General features: G+C 41.6%; 1 protein-coding gene across 1 annotated transcript; it reads right to left on the minus strand.

Moving 5' to 3' along the window:
- Positions 1-259: 259 nt before the first annotated feature.
- Positions 260-12,735, minus strand: LOC109890846 (monocarboxylate transporter 1-like). Its single transcript, XM_020482914.1, has 5 exons — positions 12,452-12,735; positions 8,171-8,426; positions 3,141-3,284; positions 1,275-2,060; positions 260-1,131 (listed from the first exon to the last, which is right to left on the minus strand). The coding sequence occupies exons 2-5, from the start codon at positions 8,385-8,387 to the stop codon at positions 872-874; spliced, it is 1,407 nt and encodes a 468-aa protein (XP_020338503.1). The 5' UTR covers positions 8,388-8,426; positions 12,452-12,735; the 3' UTR covers positions 260-871.
- Between the last annotated feature and the right edge of the window lie 1,037 nt (positions 12,736-13,772).

Here is a 13,772-nt window from a genome sequence, read left to right on the forward strand (position 1 = left end):
GATTAATTGGAATGCTCAACTGCGAGTCAGGCCTAGTCTCCCAACAGCATTGTCCAATCTCACTAATGCTCTTGTGATTGAATGGAAGCAAGTCCCCACAGCAATGGTCCAACATCTAGTGCAAAGCCTTCCCATAATAGTGCAGGCTGTTATGGCAGCAAAGGGGGGAACCAAATTCATATTAATGCCCGTGATTTTGGAATGAGATGTCCACATACTTTTGGACATGAATTGTAGAAATAATTTTTCAGGCAGGAAATAATTGTTGTTAAGTTGTATTGAATAAAATTGGGAATACATGTCACATCAAGAGATGACACCTGACTATTCATGTAACTCACTAACAGTGTTACTTTAAGAACAGGTTTCTAGAAATGCTTTCAGAGAGAAAGAAACCTGACATGATAGTGTGAACAAAATGTTATAGTGATTTATTAAAGGTTCTAAAAGTTATAGCAGTTCCATTTTTTCACTGAATAATAAATTGCAGTTATATAAAGTGCATTTATGAAATTCCAAACACAGTATAAACAAATGTCCTGTATCTAATAATATTCAAAAAATATATCACAACACTGATAAATGGACCATCTGGAGTCCAGATTGATAACATAGAGTATATTTTTGCAGGGCGGCAGTACATGTCAGTAGAGATTGCATGCCTATATCATACACAAGTGTATCTTGCTCCAGTCATATTATACTAATAATACATTATTCAATGACAGAAGAGGAAATGGGGCTGAGAATTATCTTTACATGAAATCTGCTAGATGGCAAGGACTTGAACTGACTGAATTTGATGTCTACATTATCTTAATTGACTGTATTGCGATGACATCAAATTCACACATTCACATGGTAATGAGAGTTAGACTGTGTCTTCCGCAGTTTTTGCCTCATCAAATGCTCTCAACCTGTCGTTGCTGGCTTCTTTGGCAGCATTGTCCTTGTTGGACTCTTCTTCTTTTTCCTCCAGATCAGCCTTCCTTTCCTCCTCCCTTTTCTCTTTGTGCAACAACCGATAGTTGATACCCATCCCCACGAACAGGAACACACTGGCAATAATGAGGATCACCCCACAGCTCTGGTAGGTGTATTGGTAGTCGTTGTAAATGTCTTTGAATTTACCTATGGAAAAACAAAAGATGAATTCTAAATTGTATCATAAGTTTACTTTACTTTTCATAAAAATTAACCAGTTAGATGATTGTGTGTCTTTATATAGAAACAAGGTGCTTAACTAAACTACAAATACATGTGCACATACTCACCTAGCAAAGGGGGTCCTAACAAGACAGGCCCACACTCCACGATGGTGACCAGTCCCACTGCACTGGAGAAGCGCTGGGTTCCCACCAGGTCCATGAGTGTCTCAAACAGCACCGCACTCAGCCAGCCGAAGGCAAAGCCAAAGAAAATGGCATAGATAACAAAGCCTGTGTAGTCCTCGGAGATGGGGGCCAGGATGTGGCACACGCCATTCAATAGCACAGAGCAGGCAAAGAAGTACTGCACCCTGGGTCGTATCCACTTGGTATTGGCCACAATGCCCATGGAGGGCCGGGCCACCATGTCCACAAAGGCCAGAACAGACAGCAGGAAGGCTGCCTTCTCTTTGGGGATGTCCCTGCTCTTGGCGAAGTTACTAAGGAACACCAGTGGGGAGAAGAGACCAAAGAACATGATGACGTTACCCATGAGGTAGAGCACAAAGCCCCGGTGTTTGAACAGCGAGAGGTCAATAAAAGTGTTGCACTTCTGCCCACATGTCATACTCTCTTTGGCAACATCTTCACTTTTCAAGGAAGACTGTGTTTTGGTTTTGATGGGTCTCATGAGAGAGCCAGCCACGCAGCAGTTGAACAGCAGGCCTCCCAGGATCAGGAAGCTGCCCCTCCAGCCAAACTGGTCAAATAACCAACTGTTGAGAGGGGCCAGGGTGGACAGGAACACCGGGCTGCCTGCCATGGCGATTCCATTGGCGATGGGCCGCTTATGGTAGAAGTACTTCCCAATCATAGTAAGGGCTGGGTTCAGATTGAATGCCAGTCCCAAGCCTGTTGAAATACATTTATAACAGTTCAAAACATATTTATGTTTAGTGATTTCCCATTGGTTTTAGTCTAGACACAGGATACTAGAGTGGTGATAGAGTTCCTAAAGAGTTCCCTAGAGGGCGATAAAGGTCCTTAACAGAAAAAACAAAATTGTGATCATAAATGAAAGAGGCCTACCTCTGACAAAGGTTGAAACAATACTCATACTTAAGTAAAAGTAAAGATAACTTAACCTCGGATCTGACCCTTTTTTCAATTTTCGCCTAAAATGACATACCCAAATCTAACTGCCTGTAGCTCAGGACATGCATATTCTTGATACCATTTGAAAGAAAACACATTGAAGTTTGTGGAAATGTGAAATTAATGTAGGAGAATATAAGACATTAGATCTGGTAAAAGATAATACAAAGAAAAGTTACTGTAAATTGGACAGTGCAGTTAGATTTATCAAGAATGTAAGCTTTCTGCCAATATCAGATATGTCTATGTCCTGGGATTTTTTGTTTTGTATCAATCTCATGCTAACCATATTAGCTCAACTGGGGGGGGGGGGCGATCCTGTAGAAAATTACTCAACTAAAAGTCACCCAGCAAAACACAACAAGGACTAAAAGACTCAAATATCTGGTTTTAAATGTACTTGGAAATGTGGTGGAAAAAGTACTCAATTGTCATAAAAGTCAAACGTAAAAGGAAATGCTTGTACATCAAGTTCCTTATGTTACGCAAACTAGAAAGCACCATTTTTCTTTCTTTTTTTTCTTTGTTTTATTTACGGACAGCCAGTGGCACACTCCAACACTCAGACATAAAAAGATATTTATGTTTACTGAGTCTGCCAGATCAGAAGCAGTAGGGATGACAACGCATTATATTGATAATTGTGTGAATTGAACCATATTGTTGAACCCATATTGTATTTTGGGGTGTGAGGGAAAATGTATGGGAGTAAAAAGTACATATTGTCTTTGGGAATGTAGTTGTCAAAAAATATAAATAGTAAAGTACAGATACCCCACAAATCTACCTAAGTTGTACTTCAAATTATTTTTGACTTAGTTACTTTAGATCACTGACCTCCGACCACTCCCACACAGAAGTACAGTCCTTCCACTGAGTTACAGAAGGAGGCAGATATCAGTCCACACCCAGACAGTAATCCTCCACACATCATGACTGGACGACTCCCATACTTATTAACCAGGATACTGCTGATAGGACCTGAGACAAACACAACACACACACACGTCACAAATGACAAATGCAATACCAAACAGTCAAGATGGTTCACGTGTAGGGAAAAGTCACATTAGGCAACTAATGTTTGGTCACATTGATGACCTTTATAGGATGGCATTCCTTTCTCTTTATTATTATTTATTCCCGTGGTTTTAAATATGTTCATAGAGAAGATTCCTTTCTTTATTCAAAACGTGATAAAGGGAAAGTGTATAATAAGAAAAGCCAGATAACTTGAGAGAGATGTTATATTTGACCACTAGAGTTCCCCAAAGCCACAGTTCTGAGAAACACTGACACAGCCAGAGAATCAACACAACTTGTGCAATGATTTCTCTCACTGCAGCACTGCAGCAATTTCTCTGGTCTAGCGACTGTTCGCAATGCAATCTCACACAAAACAAGACAATCACAATGAAATTGTGAGGTGTCGCTGCGGCTTGTGTACTCCTAACGTAGGTGCTGAGAATGACAAAAGAAGACGTCTCTAAAGAGCCCTTCAGAACAAGGCTACTGTAAAATCCTGCTTCATTCTGCTCTGTGGGTGATCGTGTGTGTGCAGGATGATGTGTGTGTGTGTGTGTGTGTGTGTAAGAGAGAGATTTTGTATAGATACAAAAAAAGTTGAAAGTACTTGAATACAGGATACAATTAGGACTGAAACCATAAAGTACATTGTATTTTATGTCCACTGTCTCCAAGCAGCATACTTAGCACAACATAAAAACAGCAGAGTAGGCTACACTTAATGCGTCCACATGCTTCCCAGACAAAACAGTTTGTGCATACATTATGACGACATTTGGTGATGTTTTCGTTCGTTTTGGACTTTGGTAAGGGTTTTGTTGGCTGTTTGGGAATACAACATTTTTTCTCAAGGCCATTCGAAGTTCGGGAGTCTACACCCCTTCGTCTGTGACTGGTCAACGTTAGGGATTCTTCAATAAAATCGTTGTTATTCAACGAGAGACAACTAGTTTTCATAAAAAATTCTGCATCAAACATCATGTTAGTCATTTAGCAGACGCTCTTTCCAGAGTGACTTACAGTTGTACTAATGAGTGCATACATTTATCGTACTTTTTCGTACTGTTCCCAAGTGGGAATCAAACCAACAACCCTGATGTTGCAAGAGCTATGCTCTACCTACATCTTAATTAGATGTACAATTGCGCAACTAAGGTCTCCTTGGCAAAAAAACGTAAAAATGCGTGACAGATTACTTGTGTTATTTTCAATTAATTGTGACTATTTTGAGGACTGGCTATCGCGTCTCAAAATGGAGAAACAGTACTCTTGCCGATTTCTTCATTTTTTTCAAGCAAAGGTCTTTTAAGGGAGTATGCAAGCACACCTTTCGGTTCGCCTAGCCGACATCAGCTAGCCACCAGCCGCACTGAAACACGGTGACTCCTTTAGGCAGACTCATTCCCTATGGGTATCCTACCATAAGTCCCATGTAATAGTAAATACTATCCCTTCATTTTGAAAGATGGTAACAATACGTTGAAAGGGAAATTACTTTGTCCCACCCATTGTACCACCAATGTCTGAATATACAGTTCATTGTCTATTGATGTGACTTGATAAACATACTCCACATTTTTCTAATCAATGATGGCCTCAGGTTCACCCCACAGTCTACTACTACAGTACATGCCCTATTATCTTCCCTACTGGAAACATTGGAGGCTGTTCACAATATCATCATTTTGTTATTGTCTTAGACTGCAACATATTCATTCCATTAAGGTGTGGCTGAATCTGAGGTTTTGGCAACACCAATTCAAGGTAACTACGGATTAATAACTGAGCCTAACCACAGCTCGCTCACTACACTATGTGAACATATGCCTACTCTCTGTCTGCATGCCCACCCTCTGTCTGGCTTACAACAACAGGGCCTAAATGGGAGCGAAGATCGACGTGGAAGATGCTTCAGCCTCCCTGCCAAATCTCGGCACCACTGAAGGAACCTAAATAGAATGTGACGGTTTTTATTTAGAGGTTGTCCAGACTCATTTGCCAGCTCGGAACACGACAAAGGCTTCTTAAATTCTAATGCAGGCAAGGCTAAACTCCAACAAAGAGCCTGTCCCCGCCCTTTTCAAAGATGAGCTGGTGAGGGGGGGGGGTGAGAAAGTCTGAGGAGGTAGGCTATGACCAAACCTGACCATGTCAGACATTATGAGAAGGATAGGTAAGAAATTCAAGAGGGGACAACAATCTTTTTTTCATAGCATTCATGGATGACACACAAATACTATTCAATAAATTGTTATGGCGACTTACAGTTAAATAAGGCAAGCAACACAAGCCATTTTCTGTTGTGCAAGAACGCCTACCTATCAAAAATGTTACATGTATGGATTGCCGTTGCTTGGTCTTTGGGAGTCTAGGCAGGTTACTGTTAAGTACTTCAAGACCACTGTAAAAAAAAAGTTTTTCTAAAGACAATTGATTCAATGACTCATTGACTCATTGAACTACAATCTAGAAGAACACATTGTGTGCCGTGTACCGTTGGACATCACCCCCACTTTAAGGCTTGCCAGGACTGGGTCGTAGACATAATTAGGGTCTGAGTTTGACAGGGCCTGTGTATTCTGGTCCTGCACAGGAGTTAGAGGTAAGCCCACACAGTAATGTGTTCCTCATCATGCACAGGCAGTGATGTGTCCAGAACCTAGCTAACAGGCAACCTACTCAGAGCTCAGAGAGGGAGAACTGGAATCTACTGGGAACCATCTGAGACAATCTTACTGCATGACCCGGTGACCTGGCTTTCACCCATGCAGCTCCTGAATGTGTGCCTGAGCTAGGTGTTATCTTTTGAAGGAATGTACTGCTGAACAATAAATAGCAGTGATTCACTGATCTGGTGGGGGCCAGTCACGACAGCTTTGTACTTCAGTAGGTTAATGACTGCTTATCTGTCTGAGTGGACTATACTTACACACATGATGCCGGTCGCTTATATACTAAATTAGGATTATGGTTCCGAAACCATTCAAGAATTCATAAAGTGCTGCTATTACTGAAGCTTGACCTACTATACTGTGTATGTAGTTTGTACTACTACACGTGAAACATACCGGCACTAATCCTCTCATGAGTTCAGTGTTTTGGTAATTACTCGTACAGTTATTTATCTTACACGTCATTCTAAACAGGCACTACTACTAAGCCGACTGAAAATGCTGGCAATTTGTGCAGTTAATAACAATGTTTAGTAACTTTTATGAGACAACACCACGCCAGTTTATCTCCCCACCGCGAGAGAAAACAGACAATGCCGACAACGCTTTGTTATCTGACGCCAGACCTCGTCTTGAGGGACAAAGGAGCATGAGAAGGAGAGTCCCTCTGATTGCTGTTCTGTGTGTGTGTGTTGAATGTCATGCAGATGAAAAGAGGCGTATCACCGGTTCACGGGGCAGACCTGTTTAACATCACCCAGCATTTGATTCACCCCAGTCCCCGCTGGTACAGGAAGCCAGACCAACCGACACACTCACAGTGGTCTGCCTGACTTTCATGTTGGCCATTTCAACTCCTCAGCCTCAGATGTCACCTGGGACAACATTGACATGATCAGAGCATTAACAAGCACACTGGAAAGAGAGGAACCACATCCACAGAGAATCAGGAGACAGCTACCGTTGCACTGTTAAAGACGATGCTTCTGAAGAGTAAAAGCATTCCCATTTCGTTTAATTTCAAAGATAGTGGTTTGATTCAGGCCTCGCCGTCTCGTTTTGGACAATACACTTCATCTTGATGTGATGCCCAGTGACCTCACGCCACATAGTCAATGGGTGGGAAACTATGGGAGCTCTGTGTGACTGAAGAAAAGAAGGTGCATGAATGGTCTACTGAGCAAAAGGTAGAGTGTATTTTTCAGTCGCATTCGCACTGACAGGTATACAGAGAATACGGAGGCCTAACATAGGCTTCCAGATTACATTCATGTTACAAGGAGCAGTCAGAGCATGAAGGACGATGGCAGACATTTTCTAAGTTGTTGTCGTATCTATCATTCACATTTTTTTGCATCAAATTAAATATCTAAAAGAAAGCCAAGTTGAAGTTTCCAAAGTCTCAAACGTCATCTTGAGAGCTTGTAGGAAGATATGGTGCGACACGATTTGGGACACATGCTTAATGAGCTACAGTAGCTAAAAGGTGTCAGTAGCACTTAAAAATGATCATCACCATTCCCTTCATGGGATGACCAAGCTTTAGTAGGACACTATTGGGGTGTTCAGCAGCTGTTATTACTGATGACAATATCAATGTAGCTAATGTGCTCTCAGGCAGCGGTTACACGCTGCCAACAACAGGCCTGGGTTGAAGTAGCATTTGTTTTCTATAAAATATTTTAGCTCTGCTTGATTGAGTTACGCCTGGCCCAATGGAACCAATTAAATGGTCGCTTGGTCCGTTCCCTGCCAAGGCTCAATCAAAAGCTCAATGTATTGGAAAGAAAGCAAATACCCTTTGAACCCAGGTCTGTTACACAATGCTCCACTACTCACTCTGGCTGTGCATCTTACAGCTCACTTCTGCCACACACTATCTCATCACACTAGCTCTTCCTACTGGGAAATTAACACATTCCGTTTGCAATTCTAATATGTTCCATGGCATGTAAAATGTGTAATGTATTTAGGAACAAAGAAAATGCACCCCATTCTTGCTTTTCAGGCGTTTGTGAAAGCAAAGATGGCTGGAGTACACATTTAACATGTTAGAATTTAATTTGTGTGGGGAAAAAAACGTTATTGTGTTATTACTGTATATCCAAAACGTTTTTAATTAACATGTACATTTCTGGGAGTGGTGTACTATTGCATCTTCCAGCTCACCTCCAGCGTACATGACTGCCAGCATGATGGAGGAGATCCAGGATACCTGGCTGCTGGAGCAGTCGAAGATGACCTCGATCTCCTTGAAGAAGACAGTGATGGACTTGGGAAAGGCAAAGGAGAAGCCGATGGAGATGAAGGCTCCCACCACCACCGCCCAGCCCCAGCCCCCCTCTGGAGGGGTGTACCCCTGGGGTCCTCCAGTGGCAGGCGGCATGGCTGCTGCTCACCAAGCTCCTCTGCACAGGATGGGCACCTGTTGGAGAAAGATGAATAAAGTTTTCAGAAACATGTCATCATTTAAACAAAGCTAGAACTGTATGTTTTATTATTTATTTTTTATGAATCAAACTATGTTATTAAACAATGTTTCACGAAGTGAACATGAACATTAATCACAAAAGTAAATATGTATGTTCAAGGAAGACTTGTTCTTTACTGTTAAGGTCAGATCAATTCAAATATAACTTCATTTGTCACATGCCTCGGAAAGATCAGGTGCAGATTAACAGTGAAATGCTTACTTACGGGCCCTTCTCAACAATGCAGAGAGAAAGAAAATAGAGAAATAATAGAAAAGTTCATTAAACACGTGGCAATTTGTTTTTTGCCGTGCTGATGACATCTATATCGGTCCACTAATTCAGGAATAGTAAAGGCACAGTCCACTACTTTTGTGATAAAAAAATTAAAAAACGAAATGTATTTGAGTGTTTACCAGCATTTGTAACGTGAGTAATTATCTGTACAAAACAGTTAATCTGATAATAGTTGTGGAATATAAAACATTCTTGCTTGGTCTAACTGAAACAGTCTATTCATTTCTTTTCCATAGATGCTTTTATTCAGAGCAACTTACCATAGTGAGTGCTTACATTTTCATACTTTTTTTGTGGTGCCCCATGGGAATTGAACCCATAACCATAGCATTGCAAGCAGAATGCTCTACCAAGTGAGCCACATCCTCACCTCACAGCATTACAAACCACTTGATGTCTCAATTACTGTATTGTGTTTTTCTTCATGGTTATGAAAAGTCTACAGGTACAAACCTAGATGACCAATCTATATACAATTCAGTAGTGTACATTTACATTAAGTGGTTTGTAAGGATGGTAAACTAATACTGCACAAAAAGTGGTTGTTGCCCGTGACTTTGCACCTTTTTGATGTACATGTTTGAGGACAGGGACTTGTTCCTTCTGGATTCCATTAGAATGACAATCACAGGGAATAGGACTGGGTAACAACTCTTACAATTACAACTATTGAATCCTGAAAGATACTGTTCTTAATTATACAACAACCTTTTTTTAATACTAATATAGGCCCAGTGCACCCCTACTTCCTGCGGCTATCTTTGGTAGATATCACAGGTGTGTCATGGTAATTTGCTTCAGTGAATCAATGTTATTGCAACAATAACTAAATATCAAACAGCGAGAGGGGTAAGGCACGCATGAAAATGTCCTGTTAACATCAATGGCTTGATCATTTAAATGTTGACAATCAGCAGCGGGCAATCAGCAGTCGCTTATTAATGCATAAACGCTTCATGAGCTTAGTTCAACTGCCGTACCCCGTCAGAGCCAGAAATATAAGCTTGTTTTACTTCAACGTTTGTAAACAAAGTCAATCTAAATTAACAGGCTCCACTGCCTGTTTGTTTACATTTTGGTAAGAAGCCTCAAAACATCGTTAAAACTATCATTTTGAAATCATGGATGGTCAGTCCTTGCATCCATAGTTCCGTCTATGAATTTGATAGAGGTGACATTTCTCCAGCCCCACCCCTCGGCTTCTTACCAAAACAGGGTTTGGGGAGTACGCTTTGTTATTGGTTTACCTGCTGGTTGCCAACTTTCGATAGTTTCAACTTTAGGCCATTTGCATGATTATTTCTTACCAGTGTATGAAACGCAGAATCCATAACTTCATCCTCCGGGATTTCACAAGTAAATGGATGAATTTGATTTGCCAAAAAGACGCATCCTAAAAAGCCCAATATTGACTGTGTGGGTGGCATTTCTGGAGCTGCTTTTTTACACCTCCTGTAATTCCAGCCGTCCATTATACTCCCACGACTCCTCACTTCTGAGCTGCTGAATACAGGCCTATCTCCAGAGTCACATGGCTTATTGTATTGTTTACACTGGGGAGCCCATCCGCAGTGCAAATGGATCAAACCGTGAACATGTGTTATATTTAGCTCCCTCCAAAGCCAAGGCTTTCATAAAGAGGGTGATGATTTAGAGCTTCTGCATGTTCGGCGGAGAGGACTCTTGATCTAAACAAAGTGATGGCCCTTTGTGGTGGTAAAAACAACATGGGATTAGCAGTTTGGTGTAGGGTGCAGCGGTGCCTCGGCATGGACCAGAGTTTTGAGAAACTGTGACGCCAAGCTGAGAGTTGAGCTGGGAGGGTGATAGAATTGCACTGATTGAATGCTGAAGTCTGGAGGAAAGTTGGGCGTTTTTTGTTTTGTTTTTCAAAAGCCCATTATTTCCTCCTAACACTGTCCAGACAGAGCTTTGATGCAAAGGTAATATAACGAGTCAATGACCGACAGTGGGCTTTATGTACGGCAGCCTCTGAGTGTCTCGTTTGAACACAAACATTTTTTTCAGGGTGGGACTACGTCTTATACAGAAAACCTGTTAATGTCGGCTACGACATATTGCATGTTGGACAGTGTAACAGGAATTTCCAGGTAAACAAAAAGGAGAGCAGCCGTTGATAATATCAATCAAAGAGCTGTCTGTTTATTTATTTATTTACAATTTGCATAGTGAGAATTTTACCTTAGATATAGGGAATGTTAAGGTTGTACAACTGAATGCGTTCAACTGAAAAGGCTGCCATTGGAGTCTCTTAAAGTCATTCACAGTGCCATGCTGGTTTACAACGTTCCTTTGTTAGCGGCTGTAGAGAGAGAAAGGAAAAGTAAGATGGTGTTTCCCTATTAACTTCAACTAAACCAGGCCATGCAGTTATATTGCACAGGAGTTTGTACATATCCAAAGTGCACTTATCAGGAGTGGACTGCACTGTTTAATAGGTGTGAGAATGCAATGTACGGGGTGTCCTCTTACAGCCGTCACTTCCTGCCCTGGGAACAAAGGTCAGCAAAAAAGACATGTCTCTATCTGAAAATAGTCTTTACACTTTCAACAGGCAGTCTCTCGATCCTTACATGTTTGTGCTAGAGCACAGGGCACACACGCCGTGTACATTTTGTACATTCTGTGCATGGGGTCAGGGAGTTCATTGAGTCCCACACGAACAACACCGTGTAATAATATTCTGTTTAAATTCATGAATGGAGGAGAAAATCAGGACAAAGACAATAACGTATATTAACGATTTATAAACCCATCAAGGTTATGAATAATGAAATAAACAAGGGCGGCAATTTCCTCCACTCAAGAAGACTGAAAACCGTGCAGAATCTTGAGTTGAAAACTCTATTTGATCCTGCTTTCTAGGTTTACCATGTGCAGACAGCATGCATGGAGGATGAAATATGAGTCAGGGGAACAGGGGGAATGGAGAATGGCCCCCTCATTGGCTTAAGTTCTGTAATAAGCAGCCAAAGTGGGAGGCCTGACAGTGCCACTTGAGATGGAATATGCTGCTTCAAACGTGCCAGCGGCACATGTGCTCGGCGCTACAGGGTATTAGCTGTGCCACAACAAGGTCTATGTCTTATCTTATACAAGGTTCAATCCCTAGCAGACATCTTGTTACTTCAGAGAGGCGCAGAAGCCCGGGGATCAGAAGCCCCAGGACTTTAAGCGAACATGGCCCCCCAAATGGATGTGTGACTAACAGAAACTAATGTGGATCAGATCAGGACAAAAGTTGGGTTGCTGGACCAATATTAGGTTATTTCAGTATGCTCTTCTAAAGCCTACGATTCAAGCAGTGGGATTTAGGTTGAAGGCTTGGTAGGAATGAGTTGGAGAGTTCAGGTCCTGGCCTATGGTTTTGTAGTAGGCGATCCCCATTGATTTCCATTGCATCCATGCCTCAAACATCCTCCTCAATACTATAACGACCCCAAAGTGAGCCGTCGTGATCATGACCATCTGTCAATGCTTTTCAGGGCATGAAGAATGAAAGAAATTGCCATGTTTTTTTCTCGCACCCGTCACTCACATAACAACCTGACATACTGTATGTGTCACATCAAACGTATAAGTGAGATGCCCCTTTCTTTTCCCATGTCGACAAATCGACATCTCAGAGCTAATGCAGATGGATGTATGGGATGCGTCTTACCTTGCCAGCAGATCTTTCTAAATCCAGATGAGCTCTGCAGGCTGAGATGGGGAGCTCTCACCGAGGCACTTCAGCGCAGGACAGACTGCATACTATACTATATCCTAAGTGGATCTGTGGAAGAAGCAGAGACCTCTTTCTGGTCCAGAAAGTCAGAGAGACAGTCCCAAACTATAATTAATACTTCAGAGTCAGCATAAGGGCTAGTCTGTGAAGTGGAAGGGAAGTGGACAAAAGTTTGGTTCATTCAGTGGCCAGATCAAACAGCTGGGCCGGCCAAGGCACTAGAGTGCGAACTGGTGAGGTCAGTCCAGCCAGCCAGCCTCTTATTGGTTGTTTGAAGATTAGAGCCGTGCCCCTGAAATGTTTTCCCCTCCTCCTTGTCATGTGTCTCCACTCCAGCCCACACCAACTGCAGTACTGACCCTACAGGAGACATCTAACAGTGGGATACACACTAAAGTCTGGGCTTAAAAATCTAATTAAATGTATTGGTCACATACACATATTTAAACAGATGTTATTGCAGTTGTGGCAAAATGCTTGTGTTCCTAGCTCCAACAGTGCAGCAGTTTCTAACAATTCACAACAATACACACAAATCTAAAAGTAAAAGAATGGAATTAAGAAATGTATTAATATCAGGGTGATCAATGTCGGATAGGCATGAACTAAATACAGTAGAATAGAATATATCTGTCATACACCTTAGCCAAATACATTTAAACTCAGTTTTTCACAATTTCTGACATTTAATCCTAGTAAAGATTCCCTGTCTTAGGTCAGTTAGGATGACCACTTTATTTTAAGAATGTGAAATGTCAGAATAATAACTGAGAGATTTTTTTATTTCAGCTTTTATTTCTTTCATCACGTTCCCAGTGGGTCAGAAGTTTACATACACTCAATTCGTATTTGGTAGCGTTGCCTTTAAATTGTTTACCTTGGGTCAAACGTTTTGGGTAGTCTTCCACAAGCTTCCCACAACAAGTTGGGTGAATGTTGGCCCATTCCTCCTGATAGAGCTGGTGTATGTAGCCTAGTGGGGTGGCATGGTAGCCTAGTGGTTAGAGCGTTGGACTAGCAACTGGAAGGTTACAAGTTCAAACCCCCGGGCTGACAAGGTACAAATCTGTCATTCTGACCCTGAACAGGCAGTTAACCCACTGTTCCTAGGCCATTATTGAAAATAACCATTTGTTCTTAACTGACTTGCCAAATAAATAAAGGTAACAAAACTGAGTCAGGTTTGTAGGCCTCCTTACTCACACACACTTTTTCAGTTCTGCCCACAAATTTTCTATAGGATTGAGGTCAGGGC

The sequence above is a fragment of the Oncorhynchus kisutch genome, linkage group LG5 (assembly GCF_002021735.2).
Source record: "Oncorhynchus kisutch isolate 150728-3 linkage group LG5, Okis_V2, whole genome shotgun sequence".
Classification (NCBI taxonomy): domain Eukaryota; kingdom Metazoa; phylum Chordata; class Actinopteri; order Salmoniformes; family Salmonidae; genus Oncorhynchus; species Oncorhynchus kisutch.

What these genes read in the sequence shown, in the direction of transcription:
- LOC109890846 (XM_020482914.1), bottom strand. Translation starts at nt 8,387, where the DNA reads ATGCCGCCTGCCACTGGAGGACCCCAGGGGTACACCCCTCCAGAGGGG. An exon ending in GGCAGTCATGTACGCTGGAG is followed by an intron (nt 3,285 to 8,170) that starts GTGAGCTGGAAG and finishes TGTTTGTCTCAG; the next exon opens with GTCCTATCAGCAGTATCCTG. An exon ending in CTGTGTGGGAGTGGTCGGAG is followed by an intron (nt 2,061 to 3,140) that starts GTCAGTGATCTA and finishes GTATTTCAACAG; the next exon opens with GCTTGGGACTGGCATTCAAT.